The 26,938-nt window shown below is 41.3% G+C and overlaps 1 protein-coding gene across 1 annotated transcript in view; it reads right to left on the bottom strand.

Annotated features, from left to right (window-relative positions):
• CDHR3 (cadherin related family member 3) overlaps positions 1–26,938 on the bottom strand; it is a 64,944-nt gene that overhangs the window by 30,654 nt on the left and 7,352 nt on the right. The window contains exons 3-4 of the mRNA XM_075506842.1: positions 5,581–5,783; positions 1,333–1,501 (exon numbers count right to left, since the gene is read on the bottom strand). Of these exons, the coding sequence (XP_075362957.1) occupies positions 1,333–1,501; positions 5,581–5,783 (372 nt within the window). The remainder of the gene's footprint in view (positions 1–1,332; positions 1,502–5,580; positions 5,784–26,938) is intronic.

Below are 26,938 nucleotides of genomic sequence, written 5' to 3'. Positions count from 1 at the left end.
GGTATGGAAGCAGGAATGCGTGCTTCGGAGACCTTAGCGAAGTGGGCTGGATTTGAGCATTTGAGTGGGCCTGGGCCGAACCTATCCCGGCAGACAAGCCCTGCCCCCTGCAGCAGGCAGAAGTCGAGGCTGCAGCCACGCTGCACCACTGGCCGCTCCAAGGGCTGCGAGTCGCAGCCTACGTAATGCTGCTGCTAGTCCGGATCTGGGCAGGGGGGGTTCAGCAGCCAGCTCCGAATACCTACCATGAACGGATCACAGTTTGATATTTTTGGATAGAAAAAAAAAATGAATATTGAATTATTGAATGTTCTTCCATAGGGTGCTGTTAGAATATCAAGACTTCAAACAGGCTCTCAGTACCCCATGAAATAATAAGAGCATATTTTTACGCACTACCTGAACTGTTGTGTCTGTGTGCAAACACATAATAAATACATCATTATACTCTGTTGCCTCATGGTACAATTTTTCCAGGTTCCTCTCATTAGTAAATAAACAAGATAAGATTGCTCAGAGAGTAAGACAATTATTTCCTGTCCTTTTTATTGATGGCATTGTCACTCGTATTAGGTACTGCACGACATGCAAAGCCTGCACTGACAGCCAGGGTCCAGACACTCCAGCCTCATTCCTAAGGCTGCTGCGAACTCTTCCCTGTCGCACCTTTGCCAGTGGTCTGAAAGTAAACCCGGTTAAGGCCATCTGCCCCACGCAGGAGACAGAACTCTTTGCCTCTTTCCATTTGCGCCACCATAGATCACAATCTCTGAGATCTCACTTTTCAAACTGCCAGTGCAAATGCAATATGCAGGTGTAAAACATTGGCAGAGCAATGTTTTTATCATTTTCCCTCAGAAATTCTTGCACATACACAATATACCCTGATTTAAATTTATCTTGCTTCTCCAAATCAGTCCAGTTTTCAACAAACTACTGAAACACGTACCCATACTCAATGGTTACATCCTCACCAAACTTCAAGTTTCTAATACATACCTCTAGGTAGGTATTCATCTCATCAAAAAAAGAACATATGTATTTATTGGTATTAAAAACTTTTTTTCCTTGTAATTCTTTGGGTGCTTCAAAATGGTTAAATCATTTTGGTCAAAGCTTCAAGAAAACTAAAAGGGCATTTCCAGAGATGAAGCATACTAAATATTTGTGTAAAATAAAGCTCTGATAAAAAGTGTACTCTTCCTCCCTTGTTTTCCTAAAGGAAACTGCTTAGACCAATTTAGCTACAGGCACTGCACACAGCTATAGGGTTTTTTAATCTGATGTCATCTTTTCAAGTATTGTTCTTTTCAAATACCACCACTATCTTACTTTGAATTGCCATATTTCCTCGAAATACAGGACGTTCATTTTTATCTGTTACTTGGACAGTCAGTATGTTAAGGTCAGTTCTCCCAGTTGTGTCTTCAACGAAAATCTGTAAATCAAAGCTCTTTGGCATAGTTTCATAATCTAGGACAGGGTTTCCAGTGGTAACAACCTGAAAAGGAAAAATTATTATTAGCACATGATGTAAGAAATATAAGTTATAGTCTATACGAGTGAATACAAATAAAGGGACACTTTCCATTGGTAAGCAGTGAGTATTTTAGATCATCTTCTACGTGGTGGCACATTTCTTGTCAGTGGCAGAAACGTGAGAAGAACAGAGTGGAAAGACCAAAATGTTGCGGCTTCACGGACCAACTCAAGGGCCTCTTGTGTGAGGGACAGTTTGAGGAGGAGAAAGCCTGGAAGGAGCTGTCCTGCCTCACAGGCGATGCTTTGCCTTCAGGCCAGGACTACATCTTGCAGGTACTTGTCTGTGCCAAGTCCTCACCTTTCCACACCAAGCTCCAGGAGCAGTCAAGGTGTGATGAGACTGAAAACTGGGAGGAAGCCCTGCAAGACACAAAGGCAGCTTCTCTATTTCTGTGAGTCAGGAGCACGAGGGGCAAGACCTTGTACTTGCAGTAAGGAGTGTGGGGGCAGAAGACTGTACAGTCTAGCAGGCACCAGCCCCTTCCTTGTACAAGCTGTGTCTGGGAGAAGACTTGCAGGAAACCAAAGAAAGGGGGGAGCTGCACGAGCACACCATATGAGAGAGGGACCAGAACTGTTTGGTGAAAATGTTGAACTAATTAAAAAATAACATTGGCTTTAAGCTTTGTAAGATTGGTAAGGCAAAGGTCTGCTTTGGGTTTTTTTTTAAAGACTTCCAGCTCTGCACATCATCTCTTAACATAGAAGACGTTACATACAAGCACAAGACTGACATTCCATGAAAAAACATTAAATACGTTCATTTTGGATTTAGGATGAGTCCAGAGCAACAGCAGGATGCTGGAAGTTGTATGCCACGATATTCACTGCTGAAACTAATAAAGAAATAAGAACTTCGCTTTCTTGGACAAGAAAGGAAAAGGTGACTATTAAATTTGCTGTGTAGCTAAAAAACTCTGAAGCTTGAACACCAGTAGCAGGGGTGCTGTGGAACTGGAGAAGGAGAACTGGGGCTCACAAGCGTGTGTGACAAGGAGCATGTCAGTGCATTCACAATACTGCAGAGGGGAGGAGCCTGGAGAGGATGCAGAAGGAAAACGATGAAATAAATCCTTGATTTTAGATGAGATGCCATGGCCAGAGGACAAATGCAAAAGTGATGTCAGCACAATTAGAAGACAAAAGCCAAAATGGAGCCAATTAACAAAGACAGTTGGAGGAGAGTGAACAGAAGCACAAACATTTTATGTCTTCTGGTATGTAAAACAGCTGCTCTCTGGAACGTTGTGGATCTTTTTGCTACAATACTGCAGGAGATAACACCTGTGTCCTGGATGGTCTCCTTCTCTCCTGTATTGTGCAAATAGAAGTTTCCCATAAAAGTGACGCTAACTCAGAAAAAACATTCTACAAAAGCTTGTAACACCAATGGGAAGGTTACTCTCCAAAATTAATGTTTGCTGGAGATCAAAATACAGTAAACAGATGCACTTAATTCAAAATGAGAAACTGTCCAATTCTAAGCAGAAATTATGTGCTCTGGGGATTATCCCTCCAGTTCACAGCCAAATATTTTCATTGGTGTTGTAACTACAGCCAAACTGCCTAAATACACATCTTCCACCCTCCTTTACAGAGACCTTGCAAGTGAAGATGTGAATCTAGATGGTCCCTTTGCAGGTTGCTTTTGAGAACAGCTTGCCAGTGGCGTAGGCTGTGAGCTATAGTTCACCTCTTCTCCAGGTAGGAGCAATGCTTACTGATAAAGGCAGCACTGTACACACTTGAAGCAGCTGCAGACTTCATGAAAGGGGGTCTAGAGTCACCCCATAACCGTCTACCCCTCGTTCCACCTGAGAATTTCACTGGTCCCTGCTCCCCCCTTCACACCCGGGATGCAGAGGGAGCATCAAGGTAGTTTCAGGCAGCGGTATGTTTTCATGCATTCAACACATCTTCTGCCCATGGCATTCTTCAAACAAGAGTAAGGCGAGGAGGAATGGGCAGGGCTCAGATCTCAGAAACTGTGACTTTCTCAGAAATCTCAAAACATATCAAGAAATGTGATACTGCCTTGGCTTGCTGCAACAGGAGTAAATGTGCTTCATAAATACAGAACAGCCTGTGCTAACAGGTACTTAGCTAATCTGCAAATACCATAATTCATATATGAAATACTTCCTTTTTCTATATCTTAGCAAAGATTTAATGGCAGTAGGTAGCACTGAGGTATCTCATTTTGGATCACATCATTACTTTTGCAAAATACTGTACCAATCTGCTAAAACATAGCATAAATAATTAAAAGTAGCAATGCTCATCAAATAAATGAACTAAGGACACTCGTGTATTTATCCTTGCCTTGTGAGTTGTAATTAGCACTCAACTGCTAGTCGGCAGAATTCATATGTAGCTTGCTTTATAATTTTCTCATGACTGATATTCACTGGCCCAATCTTTTTGTTTCAGTCCCTCGAGTTAGGAAACCCTGAAAACAACTACAGTTCAAGGAAGACATACTAAGTCCCCACAGGCCATCTGGTAATGGTGCTGTGGTATGAAATGGATATAAACTGGCACTTTGGAAGAAGCAGTCTCCAGCCTATACCTTTCTTGGCCATTCATTCTCATCCTTGTGTCACTCTCTGCACTGGGCTAGAACAAGAATTTCTCCATCATCCCTGACATGAAAAAAATCAAGGAGAGACTTTTTATCTATTTGCAGGGTTATTTTTCCTCCAGATTAATTTCTCAGTCCCATTCAACAAGCAGCAACATAAAATGCTTGTGCTGCACAGTATAGAGATGGCATGGGACAGGAACAAGCAGGTATAAAAAAGGGCTATGTTTTGCAGCAGAAGGGATAGCTTTAGTTCAAAACGCCAAAATATAGCCTAGAAAGGGAGTCCCACACTATGAATTCTCTGTCAGCAAAGCCAGCTTAAGGGACATATCCATTTCCATCTGCCTGTTACATCCTCTCAGCTGAGCCAGTTCAGGTGTTTGTGCAGCCACATCCTATGCTTCACAGGTGAAAGAGGCATAAGAACCAGCTAAAGAATCAGCAGAGCTGGCACAGCTGAGCTTGGTACTCTGCTGCGAGGCGGGAGCATGGGAACAGGAGCAGCTCCCCCAGGCAGGTTGCATCAATGAGCCGCAACCACCTGAGGTCCCCAAATTTTCTCCTAGAAACATCAGCAAAGAGAACAAGAAAAGAGCCCTTGTATCAGTTCTGTGAAAACTTGAACTTCCTTGGAAACACCCAGAAAAATGTATTCAAATTACCTTTGTAAGTCTCTACTCACTGTCTATCCATATCTTTAAAGACACACTCCAGTGCCACTGTTCAGGCTCAGACATAAAAGCGAGTTACAATGGGATGACAAGTTATCATGCGTCTGAACACTCATTGCCAGTGACAAATGTGAGCTAATACTTGCTAATTTATCCAGCAATGAAAATTACCCTGGAGTAATAGAAATTGCTTTGCATTTGCCATAGGACAAGAGCACGTAATAGATAGAAATAGATCACAGATGTGTGGAAGTGTGATAACTTCTTACCTCAAGATAACTTCCTCATGTATCACAGCCTTTGTTCAGAATTAAATATGACTTTGATCTGACTCAGCTTACTTTATTTTGGAAGTAAGTCAAATTCCTTTTAATTCTAGGTGAGAGTGGCCAAACAGAAGCTGTGTGTGGTTTAACTAAGCCACTTTAAATTCACAGTGACTTCATATAAACTAAGTTGAAAAACTATGGACAAATCCTCAAAACAGAAGCAGGTCCTATGTGTCCTTCTTCACCTCTTATTTTCCAAAAATCACATTTTTTCTATCACAGAATAAATGGAATTTTTGTGATAGGTGGTTTTTGCCTAGATGCAATTAAAAATTACAGTCACTATTGCTACTCATTTGTCATATCTATTACAGCGTGTCCAAATACTGCCACAGTCTGCATTTGCAACTCTTTTCTGATTAAAAGATGAGTCACTGTGCGTTGTTAGTGCTCAGTAATCCAGGAAACATCAGCCTACATGACTGAACATTGCTCAAGCTAAATGTAAACTCACCCTGTATTCGAGACCTCCTTTTGATTCAATATCAAAAGCCTCTGTAAGTGGATTTGAATTTACTATGGTAGGAAGTATTGCAACACCTTCAGAAGACAATGGAGAAGCAGTTACATTAAAGGTATAAACTGAAACACCAGCTGCTGCATTTTCTTCAACAGTGCTTGTTGCAGGTAAGCCCTTAAGCAACTGGGTTCTTCTTCCTGCAAGATGAAAATGAATGTGAAATTACTTCTGGGAATCTTAGGCTAGCAGGAGCACACAGCTTGTGCCAAGAGCTGCCATTAATGAGCACAAAATGGCCTGATTCTCTTTTTGCTTATGAATGGTGGCATTGCACGGTAGTAAATCCAGTGCTAATAGCAAAATAATCAATCTTTTCTCTGATTCAGTACTATACTATATATCTAGAGTGGCTGATGTTAAAGTAATATTGTTACTGCATCGTTTCCCTTCATATATGCCTTTATACAGAAGCAAAGAAACTGAACATGTTTCTATTATTTCATTTCACCCCCTGTGCTAATTGCTGCCTCTGTGCACTAATCACATCAAAAAGCACCTTGAATCGAACAGGGCTGGATGTTAAAGAAGCAATCTTTTTTGTGAATTAGGCCATCTGCAGCGCCCATTTCCTCCATTTTCCCTCTTCTTATTCTTTCTAGCACAGCTATGTGCATGGCTGGCTCATCAGTAGTGTGAGTTAGCAACAACTTTGGGATGTCGTGCTGTTGTGTCTTCTGCTTCGAGCATGGAAGAGCAACCGCCATTCCTTGGAGGAGATGCGGGCCCACAAAAGCACCCTACGTTTCAAAACTGCCTGGAAGCAGCACAGAGCACTGTGGCATCCAACCGCTTTGCATGAGCTCCTTGTTTCTCAGTCAGACCTCTGGACTCCCCAAAACAAAATCTGTGCTTGCTCTGCTGTTTAGCTTGTGGTTTTTATTTTAACAAAGGCCTGTAGTGCTTTATCTCATTAAGACTGTCTAGAAAACATAAATCAGGACATCCCTTAACTGGCAATGTACCTCAACGTAAGACTACGGCAGGGCTGAAAGTTGCTTGGGGGAGCTTTGCTGGCTTGTCCAAAACACTTGCCAAGAAAGCTGGCTGTGTCCAGTCAAACTTCTGACATACTGTGTGCCAAGACGGAGGCAGATACTGCTCACTCAAGGGCCTGGCCAGGCTGTTCACACACCAGCAATTACTGTAGCAAAAGCTCCGTGAAGTCTTTATTTTTCCTGGGCAGCTGCAAGGTAAAAAGCTGCTATGGGAACTAGTCTGAGGCCATTAGGGCTGCAGCATGTTTCCACTCAGATGCCCAGGCTCAGCCTGGAGCTTGGGAACATAATGCCAAGGGGAAACCTGCTGCTTTGCAACACCTCTGCGGTGTGGGACAGAACCATCTCCCTTTGCCCCTTCTCATGTGGCTGGGGAAGGGTGGCCCACATCAGCTACCAAAGAGGCACTCTAATTGCCATTCCTCCAACAGCAGCAGGCTTTTTAATCTGGAGGGGAGGAATTCAGCTCCGGTACTCTCCAATGACATTAGAAGAAGCCTTAGTGACTTTTTCCCCAAACTATCAAAAAAATCTTGTTTCCCCACATCCCTAGAAAAATTTTGGAGTATTTTAGGGATAGCCCACATATGGCCTTTGTGTGATAGACATTGGTCCTATTACTGGCTTCTCAAATAACTGTTCCCCATAGGATCAGAGAAGACTTAGGGTCCCAGTGTCTTTACTACATGAGAAGCAAAACTAATAGCAGTAGATGAGTCCACAAGACTCAAGCATGGAGTCCCATGGTCTCCCTTCTTCCTGCATCCCACCCCAGGAGGCACTTGTCTTTGCAGTGTTTCCTGGAGCTCTTCTTAGAGCAGCATGACTGCATCAGACAGCTCCGGTTCTTCCTCTTGCAGCCTGCAAGACTCACTGCATTGTGGGGAGGAGAAGGAGGGAGCACGGGGGGTGTTGTTCATGTAACTGGCCATACTAGGCTGTGGTGGGAGAGTTTGCCTCTGGGAAGACCTCTTCTGAGCACAGGGCCTCACTGATAAGAGGCAGAGCTGAGGCACTTCCCCAGAGCCTCTGCACAGCTGCATGGAGGTTCCCATGCTCCCACACTCCAGATACAGCAGGTCCATGGATCACTGATCTGGCTGGGATTACGCTGGCATTTATGGAAAAAAAGGCCTTGGAGATGCTCTGCAGGTGAGTGAGGTACAGGCTGGGATGTGGGAGACTGTGAAGTGGGAACTGCCTGTAAGAGTTAATCTGAGCAGGTCACACTGACACTCTGGTAGGATTGAGTTCAGCTGAGCTGTTAACTGATTTATGTCAGCAGAAGCAGGACCCAGTGAAGGACTGAGTTTTTATCAATGTTCTTCTAGATTCTGGAAAACATCATCAACAAAAATTGCTCATGCAAATGAGACTGGGCTGAGAGGGGCTTCTGGGGATACATTTCCATAAGTGGAGCTGAACTTTGAATATAATCTCCTGTGGACAGTACCTGATGAATCCAGTTCCGTCAGCAAGCCACAGTTCATTAATGGAAACCATTCATAAAATCAGTGAAATCATTTATAACATTTAGAAATGTAGAAAGAAAAGAGTTGCTATTTTTATATTATCTCTAAAGATTTCATTGGCTGTTTATTTAGGATTTGTCTTTCTAAATCACAAGTTCTTACTTCCTGCTCTTTATTTTTAACTGAAATTTTCAGTACTGCATCTAAACAGCTTCTTCTTCTTCCAACTGATTTTACAAAAGCCCTCCTTCCATATTCACAAGTCCTTGCTTACCTCCTTACTTCAGAGAACAAAACATGCCTGAAGCAATTTAATACATTATTTATCAGAAATGCCAACCCCAAACATTGACAAATGCTGAGTCCAAGACAAAGCAATCATGAGACTGGCTTTGAGAAATATATGTATATTTAAGTCATTTATCTGCAATGTGTTAGTCTTTACAGCGTGCTTGAGTCACACCTTCAAGCTTTTCTCTCTCCACAACCATGCAGGTTAGAAAAACACTATTTTTCAAGGAAAGCTGAGATTCACATGCAGTGTCCTGATCACAGTTTTGGGGACATCAGGAAAACCACCAAATACTGACAGGTTCCTGAGGGTTGGCAGAACTCTTTCAGCTCTTCGAGAGCAAAGAGACCCTATCTGAGCAGCTAGCTTACTACAACCAACACCAAGTGCTCCATGAGCCACACAGACTGCACTTTGAAGATCTACTTTGAGTTGTTAACATGCACTTATTCATAGTGGTAAATCTCCCATATTTTTACACTGCGCAAAGGTAGTGATACTACCCTACAATATTCTCCGCAAGTGTTCTCCTGTTTGGTCCTGTTTAGTTGCTTGGTTTACTTCATCGAAGAGAAATGTTATCAATATTTGAAAGGAGAATACTGGAGTATTAATATTAGATATTGTTTCTTGGAGAGCTGACCTCCTTTCCCACTCCAACACTGTCACACTGAGCAGTGGCTACTGGCAAAGTGTCTTAGCAAGGAGTCAAATTCTCTTCTTCATTATACTGCTGTAACCACAGAGCTCAATTTATTTCAGTAGGAAAATAATTGTTACTTGATTTTTTCCATCCGTGTCTGATCCCTAAATATGTATTATAAAGCTCCCAAGAGAAAGTATAACAGCCAACAGTGTTCTAATTTTAGCAGCGTAATGAAATCATGTTCTTACCAGACACTACTCCCAGCAAAATGAGGAGAAGGAGCATGCTCTTCATCATCTTTATGACCCTGTCCTTCATGTTCCCAGGATGCAAACTGAGGGAAGATCATGGTATGTTTTCCCTAGTTTACATCAGCTCCACCTAAATTCTTCCTCTTTGTCATGTTGTGGAGTGAGAAACGAAACAAAGGACCCGTGTCTCTAAGGGAGTTTCTATACACCGTCAGCTTGTTTGCTTGTCAGAGAACAGTTCCTTGCTGACACCATCCACAGACCTGGGCCACACTTGAGAAAACAACCATTAATATTCCTTTCACTGCAATCGTCTTATTTATTGAAGCATTATCAAAAGAATCTAGTAAGTTGTAAATCTGGAAATACTGTGCTGTTTTCATCTCTCTGGCAAATGAGGTGCCCTCTTCACGTACCAGGATCAAAGACTCATTCTTTCTTACTTAAACCAAGAACCTGAAGTTTTCTCTTTTCTCTGGGTATCAGAGAATTACTCAGACCACAGACACTGCATACCTGGAGGTCAGATTGCAGCATATATACATGATGAAGTTAACTTTGCTGTAGCTGTCTCAGGAACAGCATGGACCACTATTCAAAGTGCACTGGCTCCCTTAGATTAGGCATTTACCCAGCCAGCCCACAATAACCCATGCAACTTTTTTTTTTTTTTTAAATCTAGGAGCAGTCCTAACATTTTTTCATGGAGCATAGTATAGAGGTGACACTAATACTAGAACTGGATGTAATATAGGTGCATCAGCATCAACTCATAGAATGATTTAGGTCAGAAGGGACCTCTGGAGGTCATCTAGTCAAACATCCTGCTCAAAGCAGGCTTAATTAGATCAGGTTGCTCAGGGATTCATCTAGTTGATTCTCGAACACCTCCACACAAACTTAACAGCTCTGCTAAGAGGTAGCATTTAGAGATTCAGGTTTAAAACAGCTCTGGAGAAATCACACTGATTTGTGAGCTAAGCTAGCATCTCTAGATGGTTCTACATGACACTCTGTGGCTGCCCCAGTGAAAGCTGACAGTAGTTCAGAAAGCTCTGTCCTGTGCTCCTGTGTTTTGTGTAGTATGAGCATGTCAATTGAACATGCTGAACATGAACAGCTAGTTTAACGCTGGGGCGGGCATTGCCTATGCTTGCTGCATGCGCACCAAACTACCATATGGAGCTGCCCTGGAGGATTCTGCTGATATAATGAAACTGGAAAAGACACATCAGTAAAACCTACTGATTGGAACTGAGCCGTACCTACATATCTGATACTGGTTTGAGAAATCATAAGAAACATTCATTTGATGGTTGATCTGCATCTATTTTAAAGTGCTTCTAGGGCCTTGCCAAGTCCAGATGCAGCCTGGGTTTAAAGTGAATGTGGCCACACCGTATCATCTGGGAACACCCACTGCATCAACCTGTAGTACTGAGGAAGCTAATACTCCATTGTCTCAAGAAAAGTATGCCTAAACTTTACGTTAGTAAAAAAATACATGGAAAACCTCACCCTCAAATGACCTAGTTATGCTGATAAGATATTAATGTAAATGTATTTATATTGGCAAGAAGTCTAGCTTGCCCCTTTACCTACCAGATCATTGTCCACCCCTTCATATGCATTTCCTGGGTCCACAAAGAAGCTTTTGATCTGACTGGACATCTCACAAAGATGAGGTCTGTGTGCACAGGCGTGAACCAGGCTTGTACAATAAGCTTGTGATCTTTTACTAATTATCAGAACACTGTAAAACTGCTGCTAGCTTTATTCCCTCCTTTTAGCTGCAATGTATAATCGATCCCATTATACTGCTGTTTCTTTTAATCTTGAATGAACTATAGAAACATCTGGGCTAACTTTTAAAGTAACCAGCCATTCAGATAAATTTAAATTTAAGTTTAAATTAAGTTTAAAATTAAGTTTAAATTTGTTTAATATCTAGCTGGAGTGATGGGACTGTTTTCAACCTATGCTCTGAATAGCCAAGCCTTCCCCAGAACTCAGAGGTCACAATTTTTTTTCTTTTATTTTCTTTCTCTTACTTCTTAGGCTGGGTTTTTTGGGAGTTGAGTTGGGGTTTTTCCCTATAAATACATATCTCAACTTTGTTTTGCCCTTCCTTCGTCTGAGAACCTACACAGATCTACTTTCAGCAGGAGTTCAGTGTCCATATATAGAAATCAGACTTTTCTCTGCACATCTTGTGATAAAGACACTATAGAGGGATATGGGAGACATGGATGGCAAAGGCATCTGGAATACACATACACTTGAAATGCCAGCCTTTCCCCAGCTCCACCTGGAAGTGCAACAGGTAACTATTTCAGATGCTATGTGAATATCCATAGAGTAATTAATTTCTGCTTTCTCTCTAAAATATGTCTCCAGGGCTTTCAAGTAGTCCCTGATAAGCCTCATGGTTCAAGCATGTTGTGAGAAGAGACCATAGAGGTGACCAGGGAGACGGGGGAGAGCCAAGCATAGCACACAGTGAGGGAGGAGAGTGTGGAGGGCAGCCTACACGGGTGGAGCAAGTATGAGCTGAAAGGGCTCTGGCTCCTTCTTCCTTCAGTCACTGCCAGTATCTCTCAGTACCTCCCCTAGATCCCTCTTTTCTTATATTCCTCTGCTGAGTGGATTTCTGTGGTTCTCTGATTCATCCTTCCAGGTTGTGAGGAATAAGGTGAAAAAGCAGCCAGAGTTAAAAGAGAGCCCTGAACAGGTTGAAAATCAAGTAGAAATAAGTATATGCATATCATCAAATACGGAGTTGGTTAGGAACAGATGAGTTAGTTAGGAAAAGGTGAGCAAGGCAGAAGTTCCCTGGCGAGGCTGGCTGCAGGAAAGTCAGGAATGAGATTCCTGGGAATATAAAACAGCTAGACGAAAAGAGGTCAAGGCAGCGCAAGCAAGAATGCAACCAGGGAGTTTGGAGGCAAAACAGAGGAAAGAAAAATTAATTGGAGCAAAGGAAAAGGTCAAGGAACAAACTGGGTTTTTAATAATTCCTTGGTTTTCAAGATTATTTGAAACCTGGGCATTTTAGAGCAGTGCAGAAAAAATGCACTTCTGAAAAAATGTCTTCTGGATTATCAGGTAAGGTGGAGAATGTGAAGATGCAACATCTTTCAAGAAATTAAAGAATCTTGTTCCAGGGGAAAGACCAACAGATCGGAGTGCGAGAGACTGCACTGGTCTTAGGTTGGGATGCAGAAAGAAAGAACATGGGAAGTGAGGGATATCGGGTGGGACAGAGCAGAACTTGATGTGCAAGCTTTCAATTGCCTGTCCTCAGGAAAGTGAGGGATTTTAACAGAGGCCAGCTTCAGAGAATTAGTCTACTTGCATAACAAAATGTGCAGGTTCAGGACATTAATCTTTTTTCTGTGCGTTTAATTCTCAATTGACTTCCAGTCTGTCAAGAGGAAAGAAATGTTCTCTCACTTTTCAAACGCATCAGAGGTTCAAGACATAATTTTCCCATTAATGGCTATTTCAGCCACAGTAGCGGCTCTCTTCTGCTTAGCCACCTCGCAGGAAAGGAGTCATTTTGCTCTTGCTGTGGTAATTACTCACCAAAAATTGAGCAGCCTAAGGAGAATTTTCACACACCTGATCCAACCTCAGTTCAAGAGTATCTATTATTGTTATTTCATTAATTAAATTACCTAGACTGTCAGGTTTTATTTTCATCTCCTTTCTCTTTAAACAGTACAGCTTCTCCATCCGCTGCCTTGGTAACCTTCCCTAAAACATTAAAACAGTACCTTAGCATCCTACACCAAAAACTTATGCACCATTTCATTTGATTTCTCAGCTAAAAGCTTCCTCTGTACCATATGTGAATGACAAGAGCAAACTAAAAGTCATGAGTACTACCCAGGCTACCTTAATCTTGCCTAAAGCGATCCCAGCTTAGCAAGGTTAGTAATCCATGCAATTATGCAACAAAGTCCCAGACAGATATCTGGGCCATCTATTTTCTAGCATTGACTTGTAGACACATAAACCCACTAGTCACCTCCTTAATAATTAACCTGAGGTGTCTGTTAATAAGAAGTGACTCCATCACACCAAGAGCTTTTTTGGGGATCCAGATTTAAGTAAAGAACAGCCTAAAATCTGGGTGAGTACACATAGAAGTCCAGAAACATTACTGTTGTCAGTGCTGAAAAGTTCTCTCATTGCTCCAGCAGTTATGCACCCAAGGGATGAAAGCAATTGCCAGAGAAGAAGGAAGCCCGGGAGTCTGTCTTTTGCCACAAAGAATTTGAGCCCTTATTTTAGGAGGACTGGGAGTATGTAAGGCATTAAGATAGTGGAGATTGTTCTGATCCTCCCCATTCCCTCTGCTCCATCTTCACAAACGTGGACTGAGGCAGACAGATGATTACAAGGACATAAGTTCAAGAAAGCTCCAGATGTACTTGAATCCTCCCTACAAAGAGGTCAAGTAACTTCTCCAAGGCCACACAGAAAGTCGTGAAAAGCCAAAGTTCTTGGTCCCACTCCCAAGCTCAATCATGATGACTTTAAGACACCATGACTGTAAAAAGCACGTTGTTGCCAAATGTCTTGCTCTTTAAGAAGTTCTTGTGCTGCTTAAAAATATTACATTTTCTCCAGCGTTAACACAACATGGAAGTCAGTGAAACACAACCTTCAATATTCATTCACATGAGCAAAAGTAGATGTTATCAGCAACTACTTTGTGTTTTGTCGTTCAAGATCAAAAAGTTGTGGCAGTGTAGAACATTCAACACCTGTGAGAAATGATGTTGCTTGTCCACACCAGTCACATACGTTGCTTGAATTTTAATTGTGTGATTTGTCTTCCAAAAACAGTTCTAGTGCAAGTAAAGATTCAGTGAAAAATGTGTCAAGGCCAATGAAGTCTTTCTGAGTTTACTGGATATTGGATCAGGGTCTGAACCCATGTGGCAATACTTTGTACCTCACAATACAGTATTTACTGCATATTACAAGTTTCTCTGTTATTGTAATTGCTTGGCCACCTGAGCTGATTGGTAAATATATAAACAAGGATGTGAAGTAGCAAATGATGCAAATGCAACAAGAAAGAATGCTCTGGGCAAATATGGGTACAGAAACTCTGAGGTTTCTATGTACACAGCATGATGTACTTCACTTAGTCAAGTATTTTAATATATCACCAAGAATTACTTAAGCAGCCTTTGCATCATGAAACATACTGTATCTTATTTTAGCAGCAAAAGCAATTTGATTATATTTTGCAAAAGCAACTTTGCATTTTAGCACAAATAAAATATTTTCTGTTGGTTTTTTTTTTTAAAAAAAAGAGTATGGAATTAACAGAAAAGAACATGGCTGGGCACAGGGCGAGGGCTCAGGTGGTAGAGTTTCACTTGGAGATGGACAGTTTTTCACACCTAAGTTACTCCATCCTTTGAACAGGAAGAGTGAGAATAATTCACTACTTCCTAAGAGTGTGAAACTTTGTTTGTTTATAGTTTCAAGAACTTTGAGATCTTCAGCTGGGCTCTGTAGCTCTCCAGGAGAGCAGAGGAGGGGCACGTCATGACAGAAGGGCATGTAGCCTTGTATACACTCCAGTTTTGCTTGGGCTGCAAGGCTGTCATGGGGACTGACCTGTGCCAGGTCTCTGAGGTGCCACAGTGTATTATAGCCATCTTCGTTCACCCCTCTCAATGGCTTTGTTTCCCCAGCGGCACTGGTCAGAAGTAGCTCTGTATTTTCCTTCTTTAATTTTTAAATCAGACGAAATACAAAACAATAGCAAATCTTAACCTCAACTGCTTGCTTTGTACCTGATTCTGCTTTTCCCTGATTCTCATCCTTTTCTATCTCATCACTCCAGAGTTCCAATGGGCTTTGCCTCAAGCCCCAAAAGGCACTGAATTGACTCATTTCTCCTCGGCAGATTGTAGCCCAACTGCTGCCCATAGCTGGGAAAGGACATTCTCTTCCAGGTATTGGCATGGGAAAGCCAGTGAGGAAAAAATAAGTACTGCATATGCCTCCTAGCATAGGCTTCCCCTGGGAAAAACATGGCTTCTGCCCTCCTCTGTGACTGTACCTGACATCTAGAAGACGTGTGTAAGGGAGTAAGGAGGGACATTTCACTCTCTTCCCCATTTGTTTCACAGTATAAGGTGCAATCTGGCTGTTGGACTGAAGTGTCTGAAAGAGGACAATACTCTTTTATGCAGGACCTTAAATAACTGTAAGGTGACTGCTCAGGGCTCTGTGCTTCTGATGTTCCTGCGAGCTTCTCTCCCCCTCAAATAACTACCCATCAGCTGACTGATGGTAACTGCAGCATGCATAGAGTCTCAGTCCTAATATTACCATGGATCAGACAGCATACAGCAGCCTAATACTGCCTGAGGATCTGGTGTATTGTTTTTGTTTCTGCTCCAATCTCATGCTTAGCAATACCCAATGCAGTAAGTACCACAATTTACTCAGCTATGTTAGGACATGAGGACAGAGACTTGTGAGGCAGAGGATTGAAGCTGGGGCTGTAACATATGAGACAGTGAAGGGAAATGGTGGAGAAAATGTTGGATCTGTGCTGGGAAAGTTGAGTGGAAGAAAGGAAAAGATGGGGCATGTGAAGCTGGGGTCTTGATCTGAGGACATGGAGATGTGCAATAAAAGGATGAGGGGGGCAGTGGATGTGGTTTTGGGATCTTCACTCTAAGTAAGAAGCATGTGGCAGAACAGCTGTGGCAGCACGGACGTAGATTGGGACATTGTCTAAAGCCATTCTTGGAATCTTTCTACATTTGGGTAGCACTACTACTTCATCTAGGCTATTGGAAAATAATTATAATAATCCTGGTCTCACAAAGATCAAGGACAAGCCTGATTTTGAAAGGAGCAATTTCAATAGTCCAGGGCCTGAATAAAGTGGCCCAAAGGCAAACAAAATCTTAATCACGCAAAGGAGACAGATGCAATATTCATTGCTGGCTCTGTTCCTTGCTGCCTGTAAGCTCTGTGACTAGAGAAAACCTTTAGAAATACCACACAGGGACAGGGCCAAATTCATCTGGGTACAGACACAGAATCACTTTTTTACAGTTGCTGAGTTTAGATTATGCTTATTTTATCTGAGAGCAAACATGAGTGAAAAAAATAAGCCGCTTACAAGTGACATGAAGCAACATTATATCTGAGTAATGACTTGACTGAGTCTGCCACCACATTAATACGCAAAAGGCAGCAGGAAAGCAGTGCAATACTCCGGATGTAGATACTTCTTGCCTGTGGATTTAAGCACCAACATCATGGAACAGCCTGAGACCACAAGAGCTTTCTTAATGAAACAGAAGACCCCACACAGCAAGCGTACTGACCAACAAATGTTCTGACAGAGAACTGTGAAGCCGTAAATGTAGGTGGGTGAGTGCACAGAGAGGAAAAAAACCTCTGCAGCCCAGATTGACCTCAGTCACATAAAACCTGGCTGTTATGAGCTACATGGGTGATAACAAGGAAACAAGGTCAGAATATGTCCCTTTGCCGTGTATCGCTCCCCTGACCATTGCTGGAGCTGAGGGAATATTGCCATCTAGTGCCACACAGAAATCCAGCTGTCTAAACAGAAAAAAGCCATTTAATTCATGTAGGCAATTGTTAAAAAGCATACTAAAAACCAGGGACATTATGTGCCAGGGACATCATTTGGTCAGTGTCTTGGCCAAGCTTGTTATTGAAAATTGTACATTTTCTCCTCTAAAAAAATCACAATGTGTTGTGGAAACTGAGTCATAACACTTCGGAGGAGAGAGCCCATTCACAGTTGTTCGGAGGTTGTGAAAAAAGTGCAAAAGTACTCACGTAGTGCTTTAGCAAGTAGCAGTCAGAATGACGGGATGCTGTTGAGGATGGGATTTATCTTTCCTGCCTTGAAATAACTAAAACATAGACCTGAATATGTTAATGTTATATAGTCACCCTAGGCTTCTTTTGGAAACAAAGAAGCACTACTACAGCACAACTGGTGTGACCAACTTTAGCTGTCACCTTTAGGATGGGAAGCGCTGTACTTTTGAAAGGTCTGTTTCTCCACAGTGACAATAAAGGGGGTTTGGGATAGCTAGCTCTGATGTTCAGATCCCTCCAACCCCTAGTGCCTGTCCCTCTGTACCATTTTTAACCAGGTGGGCAATAATTTTTATGACCTGTTGGTGGAAAAATAAACACCACTTTAAGACTCCTAAAACCCATTATCTCAGTTGTGTGGTTCTCATTCAGGTGAGGGAACACGTACTCACACAAGAGTTCCCACTGACCACAACGGAAACAAGTGCTGGCCTATATCATATTGCATTCGCTGATGGGCAGGCACACTGGACCATAACATATTTTATATGCACCTCTGTGTGCAACAGAATTATGAACTTCCTTCCATTGTCATGCCAGAAAGAGCCCTTAGGGGTGACAGAGCAGTTCAGTTCCCCTCAGCCAAGACCCTGCTGAGCCAGAGATGAGGGTTTTTTTAATCAGTGCATACGTTTGAGATACTTTTAATGAGGCCATCAACTCACTTATCTATGCTACCAAATACGTGCCAGATTATAACAATTTTCAGTCATTGCCCATCTGGAGCAGATTCAAACCAGCGGCTGATTTTCAAAAGCAATTTGAAAATCAAAATCAATTAAGCAATCACATCTTCCAGCTGCAAACAATGTCCAGATTTTCAAGCCAGCAACGTAATGTTTATATATGTTGACTTAAAATTACTTAAATGTCCCACCAGTACCTCTGAGTTAATTGCCATGTTATTGCTTGTGGTTGTGACTTTCCCACTATTTCTACCCACTAACCATGTAAAGAAAAGGATTAAATCACAGAGGGAATCAGAGTCAATAATGTAAAAGAATATTATTTTTCAGCCTGAGAAAGGTTGGAATATTTGAGACACCCACCACTCCATTTTCTTTTAAATAGCATGAATCCCAATTAAGCAAGAGGCTGCTAAATTAATTTGCTTATATTTTAAAAAGTCATTATTTAACATCATCAAATATAAATCCTTACAGGGGATTTTTTCCTTTTCTATGCTGATTTTAAATATGCTGCAAAAAATGTATATCACAAGTTCCCCCAAATGAGGAATTATTTAGGTAATAAAATCTCTCACGATAATAGTAGTGCATAAAGTTACTGATGTCAAACTCTGCCACAAATTTTTAGGGGTATTTTCTTTGCTTTAGAGGGAGGTTCACTTAGCAAAGTCATTACATGTGATATTAGAAAGGAAGTAGAATAGTGCACTGTCCTGAGTGTCCATAAATAATGTTGAATTAAAATTCCATCTAAAAAGGAACCTCAAAAGCAAGGATGGTAGATTTATAAACACCTTTTAAAGCACCTATAAATGTGACTTTCTAAAACCCTCACTCTTATAATCTCAGTTCCCCATAACTAAGATTAGCTAAAAAAATCTAAGCTAACAGCTTCCAGAAATAAATACCAAGAAGCTGGCAGCAAATTCTGGAATTCCCTCATACCTCTTAGTCCCCAGGGACACAGACTGACCTTTCAGATGCAACATAAACCCAGCTGATTTCCTCAGGCTTTTGCCTGAGATGAAGGCTAGCTCAGACAGTTTGGGTGTTTTAGGCAGGCAGGAAAGGATTACTAACATTAGCTCAATATCTTAATTGCTGTACTTAAGAGGCTGCATACTTGCCTAGAGCTGGATCCAGTACAGAGAGAAAGCTCTCACCGACTTCACTGAGGTCTGGATCAGCTGTTTAGGTTTGAAGGAGCTGGGGAAGTGGCAGGAAGGATGGACATTTTATCTGCTGGTACAAACTGTCATGGCTCTACTGACATTTGCACCAGCCGAGCCTTCACCCCAGGACTTGCACAGCTTTATGAAGCTATGACATAAAATAAATTCACAAATTGTTTTCCTATGCCAAGGGGCAGCAGTGAGATGACATGCGCAATCTCTTTAAGAATCAAGAGGTGGACACCCCAAAATGTTCACATACTCAGCAGTCCAGTTGGATGACAGTCTCAAGGCAAAGAAAGGTAATGTCCTTACATGTTTAACAACAGAACCTATGTATCTTTTGTTTCGATTGGCACTAATGGCAGACAGTGGGTTTTAGCCATTTTGCTTTACTGGTATTTGCAAACCTCTGAGACTGTTTCCTTGCGTAAACCATTTTTCTGGACACAGGCATTTTTCTTGACAAAACCAGCCTAAGCTGCACAGTCCACTCAGTTGTTTCATCTCAGCCTGGGCTACTCCAGGCTAATGTGCCCGCACAACTGCTGGTGTTGTCACATAGGGAACTGGATCCATGAATTGATGCTGGATAAGAACTGAGGGAGTGGATGACATGGCCAGGAACAAATGGCCAGGAAATAGGGAGTCCAGGCAAGAAAGTGTCTGTGGAACCACAGCCTAAAACACTCCCTTCATTTGTATCCAGAGAATGTGGAGTAATGCTGGTCCAGGTTGCGGGATACACCATAAATGGGTTTTACAGACCCTGAAACCTCTATGTTGTTGCTGTTTTGTGAACACAGAAATTTAGCCTTGCTTCTGTTTAAAAAAAAAAAAAGTGCTAAACATTATACTATTAGCTTTTCTGTTGAATTAAATGCTCTGTGAAGTATCAGAGGGGCAGTCACCATGTCCCAGCTAAATGGTTTGTTTGTAGCAAATTACTTTCTATTCTTAAGCAAAAAGAATTTAATCAAGTGTCAGAAACAAACTACATCTTGACAGATTAGCAGGGTTGCTGCTGTTAAAATAAATTTGTTGCCAGATTTGTTTACAAAACTTCTCTTTCAGGGATGGGTGAACTTCCTGGAATTTGCCAATCTTTTGAATAAATATTGTGGAGGATTTATAAAATGAGAATTAATTAAACTTTTCCTCTGAGGGTAAACCAGGCATTTTGCTCAGTGTAAAAAATTGCTTGCAAGCAAAGGGAAGTCTTTTTTGGGAGGGTGGAGAGGCAAGGAAATCTGAGCACTCCTTTTCCTTTTCCAAACAAAATTTGGGATACAATAACTATGACTAATACAGGAATTGTAATTTATACATTAGATTTGATATATCCCTTTTTAACTTTCTTCACAGTTCTGAACTGAGCTCAATACGTTTGACTTCAGCTTTCAAATCCCTCAGAGGTTTGTTTATTTTTCTACGAGTCTTTTTGGTTTGGCTGCTTCTGTACAATACGTGGCAGATGTGTTCATTTCTGGACGTGGGGCTTTTTAATACTGACTCCTATATATGACTTGTGTTGCTCTAATGAAGGCCTTTGAGTGTTAGGTTGGATGGGTGGTATCACCATCTCCATCACCATAAGAAATAAGCTTATTTTCATCATCCATTCATTCTTCTGCTATATCTGAAAGGACCAGATAATGAAATGCTCATCCTAGCCAGGGAGAAAACAAGGATAAGTGTTTGCATTCCACCTTTTCCCTCACTGCAAGTTGGGGGTTTTTGTGGGATTTGGGGGGGGTTGTTATTTTTTTAAGTGATTATGAGGAAAATATTCTTCATTTATGAAACAGCAAACAGCAAACCTTCTGCTCTTTCATGTATAAAGCCAAGAAACAGTCACTAAAGATCCCATCCATTAGAATGATTTTGCTGTGGCTCCATTGGCGAGGAAATCCAAAGATGGTAACTCTTTTCTAATAACAAGACAAACAATCCTCTCACTTAGACTAAGATTTTTTGTATTTTTTTTGGTCAAATGCCACTAACGTGAGAAATTAGTCCTTGACAAAAGCCTTACACTGCTACCACTTGGAAGATATTGTTTCTGACAAAGCCAGTGGCAGATGTCAGTCTGGCAATGGACAGTCTGCCAATAGCAGCAACAACTTGAGGGACACCAACATCACTGTCCAGGTAAATTAAGTACACGGGCTGTCGGTAGGTCCTACAGATAAGTTACAAAAGAGTTCATGGACTTCACAGAAGACACAGGATTTTACAAGCATGTAGCATTCAGGCAATAGTCTTTCTTTGATTATTCAGGTGTCAAATCAGGAGGATTGATTCTTCCCTGTTACCTTTCCCTAAAAAATTTCCAGCTTTTGAAATTACCATGACTGATCTTAAAGGTTTGATCAGTCAGAGCTACCACACGCTGCTGTTGCCCTAATTAAATTAAACTCCACTGGGTCCATCCTTCCAAAGCCTTGCTGGGTGCATTTGAGCAGTTTCCCACGGTCATATGTATGAAGCTGCATGTTGGCAGGATGGATAAGCATCTCTGTTTTAAAGACAGACCCAAGCTTTTGCTTAAAGAGGCTAACACTGCCACTAACAACTAGGAAATCCTGGCAGATAGTCCACATGAATATCTCTTTCTATATTTGCACAATGTCAACCACACTATCAGCACTGAATAAATAATAATCATAGAAACCTGGAGTCAGCCAGGAAATAGCTGTGAATGAGACATTCATATTTTAAAACTTGAAACTGCAAAATTATCTTGTTACAATTCTGGGAAAACTGTTCTTTTCCTTTTTCCCTGTTGTTTTCTTTTCCTAAAGAAGAAGAAATGCTAATGCTGCTGCTGAAGGTACAAAAAAAAAAGTTTACTTGGTCCTGTATTAAGAATTACACATCTGAAGTGTCCTGCCTGCTTAATACATAAAATCCCTTCAAGGAGCAAAATGAAGAACAGTCCTGATTTTAAATCCAAAGAATCCATTTCTAACTGGAAAAAAAAAATTAGAAATGGAATACAAATGTATTATATGGGAGAAAGACACAGAGCAGCTGAAAAACAGTTTCACCAATCTTGCTCTTGATAATGTCTGGACAAAGTCAACTTTTTTCTAAATATGATTGAAACTCCATGTTAAAAGGGATTTATATGAGTCATAATCTTTAAAATAATGAGCAAAATTCATGGGGAATTCAGTCACCAGCTCTCCAGAAATAATAATAAAGGGCAACTCCCTTTGGTAAAGCAAGTTGAATTTGCTAACTCTTATTTAATTCAGACTTTTGACAAACATTCAGGGTTGCTCTTTCTTCACAAAAGAATCAATTATGTCTCCTTCTCTGTTGAAGTGTAGGGCTCCTATAGTATACTAAAGGTATTCAAGACTGTATTTTTGTGGTTACAGATGAGAAGAATCAGATTCTTAAGGTACTTTAAAATCTGCTTTTATAATTGCTGCCAGGGATACATGTACAAACATTTTTTTCATGTATTGGTCATCTTTAACAGAAACACAAAAAGATCCAAGGAATGCCTCAGTATAATCAAATTGCAATTAAGTTAGTCCAGAAGCATTTGTCAAAAGATATAATGGCAAGGATTATAAAGGAGAAGAATAAACTGAAAACACAGAATGCCAAAAATCACCATCTGCTGAGATGATGGAGTATCATGCTCAAAGCTGTTAAGGTGTTACTAGAGCTGTTGTATGTTACAACATTAAACAGTTAATTGCAGTTCATGGGTTTTAAGTAGAAGGACTGGGGACTGCTTTTTACCATAGCAACCACAAAAAAGAAATCTCTTAAAAGCATGTATGCAATGTGCGCCAACAAAAAAGCAAGGAAAATAAATGTATTTGGAATTCAGCATTTAAACTATAATTATTTGGAGAAATTCCTCTTTCCAAATTTACATTCAGAGTATCCTGGAGAGAATAAGACAGTCATTCCAAAATTACCAAATGTCTTTCCTGAGGGACAAGAAGATGTATTAGATTCTCTATCCTATCTCACTAACAGCTGTTAAGATGACTCCTGCTGCTTAGGTAAACAGAGGAGGAAAGTGAATGGATAGAAAAGAAAGGAAAACTTATATCATCTCATTGATGTGTGGCCACTTGTGCTGCAGGCAGGGCATGGGTATAAATGAATCGGTCAAGATCACATGTGTACTATTGTTTACATTTTGCCACTCAAACCATTTCTCTTGTGTGCTGAGGTCAGCCTATTTGTGCTCTTTTAGCATGAGAAGCAAGTTACGGTGACAACATTTCTGATTGTTTAATGCCAGGTCAGGTCAAGTTTGAGAGGAGGGCAGGAGGAAAGGAAAGTAAAATGACAGTGACATCATCATCATCGTTCCTTAAATATTAACACACGACATTTTGATACTGATAGAACTTCTTATCCATGTTCCTTTTTGAAATAAAATGCTGATGAGTTCAACCATCTTTCCAGATGTCATTCAGTTTTGATGGAATAGTTATTTTGATGTATGATTCTTCTGAAGCCTTTGTGAAGGCTGGATAGCGGTAGGGGCAGCAGATTAGAGAGGCAGCCCAGCAAACTACCTGGAGCAGTGATCTAAAAGGTGAGATAGGCAGGTGAAGAGCAAGAAGGAGCGAGAAAGAGGGAGGTCCTGCTGGTTGCTGTACCCAGAGGATATACAGAGGACAGGAGACAATAGGCAGGATTGTGTTTCACCAGCCCTGAACTAACTAAAGGTTTGAATAAGGAAATGTTTTAAAAACATCTATGGTTACTGCTGAAAACTACTATGTCTGTGGTATCTGCCAACTCTCATAATTATCTGCTGTTCTTTTAAAAGTGTGTATGGGGAATTTTGCAAAATCTAGGACCAATAATCCCATGGCTGACACAGCATGCTCTTAGACACTTACACCACAAATGTAGTGCGAGAACTGAACAGAACAGTTGGCTACATTAAGATTCAGATTGACAAAGACAGACTGAGGGGGTTTTGTCAGCTGATGTAAAAATTTCCATAGGCAAAAATATTAAACCCTGAATAAATGGAGGAATTCACCCACATATGAGCACTTTCAGGAGCTAGAGATGCCATTCGAGTTTTCCCTCTACAAATCCAGAGGACACATGTTCATGGCTCCATGCACCCGTAAGTTCTCCAAACAAGACCATTTCTAATCACTCCAATGTAGACTCATCTCTCTATTTCAAGGAATTCATACTGTACTGCTATTAAATGTTGTGTTTATCAAGGGACTGTTGTTAGGTCTTTGCACCACCATAACTCACTCTGTTTACATACAGCATCTAACTTCATATTTGTATTTGTTTGTAACAGCATAGGTTTTGCTCAATCGGTTAAGAACAACTTTAGAAATATTTACAAGTGCCCAACTCTCCAGTGACATGAACACATAATTCAATAAAATGCCACTGCTTATGCTACTAATAGATTCGACTGAGTTGTATCATTGTGCTAATTATGATGATGTGTGAGGGCACAGAAAAAAAGGCTCCACCGTTCTTGTAAACAGAAGAGTAAACACCTCTTGCCATAGAGAACTGACAGTCAAAATACACTTAGACAAATAATCTTCCGCGAGATTTTTCAGCCCACTATACATAAAGCCTTCTGATTTTGGTTGCCTTCCTATATCACAGGCTACAATTGTAACAGTATTTTGAAGTCACTAGTAGCTGCAATGCCAAGACAAAAAAAATGTTCTTAAGGCAGAAGGAAAAACAAGCACTGTATTATCAATTATAGAGTCCTTGAATGTAAATATGAATGCAAGTAAAAATGTAAGAGGTCAGATTTAGTATATGCAGAATAAGACTCCAATTCCACACAAGGAGGAAGAGGAGTTTGTGTTTAGTAACTGGTTTGAATTTGAATATTTTACTTGAAATTTTTATTATTATTATTATTATTATTATTATTATTATTATTATTATTATTTTTCAGCAGAATTAAATACAGACAGAGGGAATCCACAGATGCCCGATGTCTTTTGAAGGAAAAGCTTTTTTTTTAATCTGTCAATTAAAAGATTTGGAAAACAACAGCCAGTTCTGGCTATAATCTTGCCTCAAACAAACGGGTAGCTGAAGTTGAACTACGAAATACTCAGATTATAATTTTATAATGATTTTTAGTTAATTTTTTTTCCCCTAAAACAGCATTGTTTACCTTTCATCAGTCTTGTAACTTTTGCATATACCAGATGTCACATGCTGAGTATCTACAAAACAAGACTTGATTCAATGCACGGAGCTGCATCACTGGAGGTTATTAGCCAGCTAAAATGTTTCATGGTCATAGATGTGCGAAGATTTTCTTAATCTGAACCTGGAAAGTTGCAATCCTAGCTCCTATGCATTTCAGAAGTGTGTAGTCTTCATAGGTAACATGGGATATTTTTAATAATGCCTCAACTTTTATTTTGTTTTGTTGACTAGCTATGTTTTTCCATTTAACCTCAGAATATCATTAGTACTGTGTGCTTACACGTTGGTTGGAGGAAATTGTGCCTTAGGAACACTCGTCAAACCATAAGTTTCCAATAAACAGACTATCAAAGAACAACCTATTTATATCATTAAGAGGAGGATCCAATTTAAAAATTCATTAGATCTGTGAGACCATAACTGAGGTCTATCCATGTTTGGTCTCTGCAACCATGTTGCCTTTGTAAAATGTCCGGTGAAAAGTTTGACGACAGAAGTGTAGGGTGGCCTGTGAGATGTTTTGAAGGATGATGGTATAAAAACGTCTGTGAAACCACCTCTCGTTGCATGTAAGCCAATGCTTAAATATCAAACATTTTTTACTTCAGTTGCCTTTAGTTGTCAGACACGTCACTCACTATGCCCAAATTCCTGCTAAGGGCTTTGGGATCCATTTGGACTGAGTACAGAATTTGCAGTGCTTTATCAGAAGATACTATCTTTGGCTCTTCTAGGTTGGGATGGAAATCTTATCAGGATAAAGCTCCTCGCAAAGTTAGCATGTCGATGCGAGGAGCTACAAGAGACTTCCCTGTACAACAGATGAGACACAACTGATTTCCTGCACTCCACTTCCAGCCTCAGCCAGAAATACGAGACAAACAGGCTTGCTTTCTTCTGTGATTTCAACATGTCTGCTTCCTGTACGGGCTGGAAATAGGACATACCATAACAACTGTCAAAACATTTCAGAACCTCAAGCAAGGTGTGATTGGAGCCGGCTTATGGAAGCAGCGAGGGCTTGGGGAGCCATGCAAGCAGGCGGGGCCCTCTCTGCTATCGACTGGTTTAGGGCGCAGACGTGACCTCCACCAAAGGCATCGCAGTTTGACCCTCACTCAAACCTCTTTTCCGGGCAGCCCCAAACTTTCAGAGCCGGGCTGAAGTAAACTTGAGTGTCTCCCAAACACCGAGGGACAGTCCATCCAGGCCAAAATCTTTATTTCACTGTTCAAGCTGCCCTTGGGGGTGCCTACCCTCAGCCCACTCATGCCCGCCGCCTGGCCCTGCCAGGGATGAGGCCCTATTTACAGCAGGGATCAGCGAGCTGCTGGGAGAGGGGGACAGCCTGTGCGCCAGCACTTGTGGAAAATGGCGGGAGAGGAGGCAGGCCCCTGTGCTGAGGGAAAGGGGCCTCCAGCTAGGGCCAAGGTTGAGGATTGCTGGCTTCCCAGAGGCAGAGGAGAGTTGGCTGCTGAAAGGAGGGGAGAAGGAAAGGGGGCTTCCCCCAAGCAGGTGAGGAAGCGTTTAGAGAGGAAAAGAGGGCAACTCCAAACAGCTTTGCGAGGAGAGAGGCAGCTCGCTGGTGGGAGGTGGAGAGAGATGACTCAGGGCAGGGAGAGAAGTATGGGAGAGACCTGTCCTCCACTGAGGGAGGCAGGGGAGGAGAGGCTCC

The sequence above is a fragment of the Mycteria americana genome, chromosome 1 (assembly GCF_035582795.1).
Source record: "Mycteria americana isolate JAX WOST 10 ecotype Jacksonville Zoo and Gardens chromosome 1, USCA_MyAme_1.0, whole genome shotgun sequence".
Classification (NCBI taxonomy): Eukaryota; Metazoa; Chordata; class Aves; order Ciconiiformes; family Ciconiidae; genus Mycteria; species Mycteria americana.
Note: the sequence above shows the minus strand (reverse complement) of the source record. Positions and strands in the feature narration are given on the sequence as shown.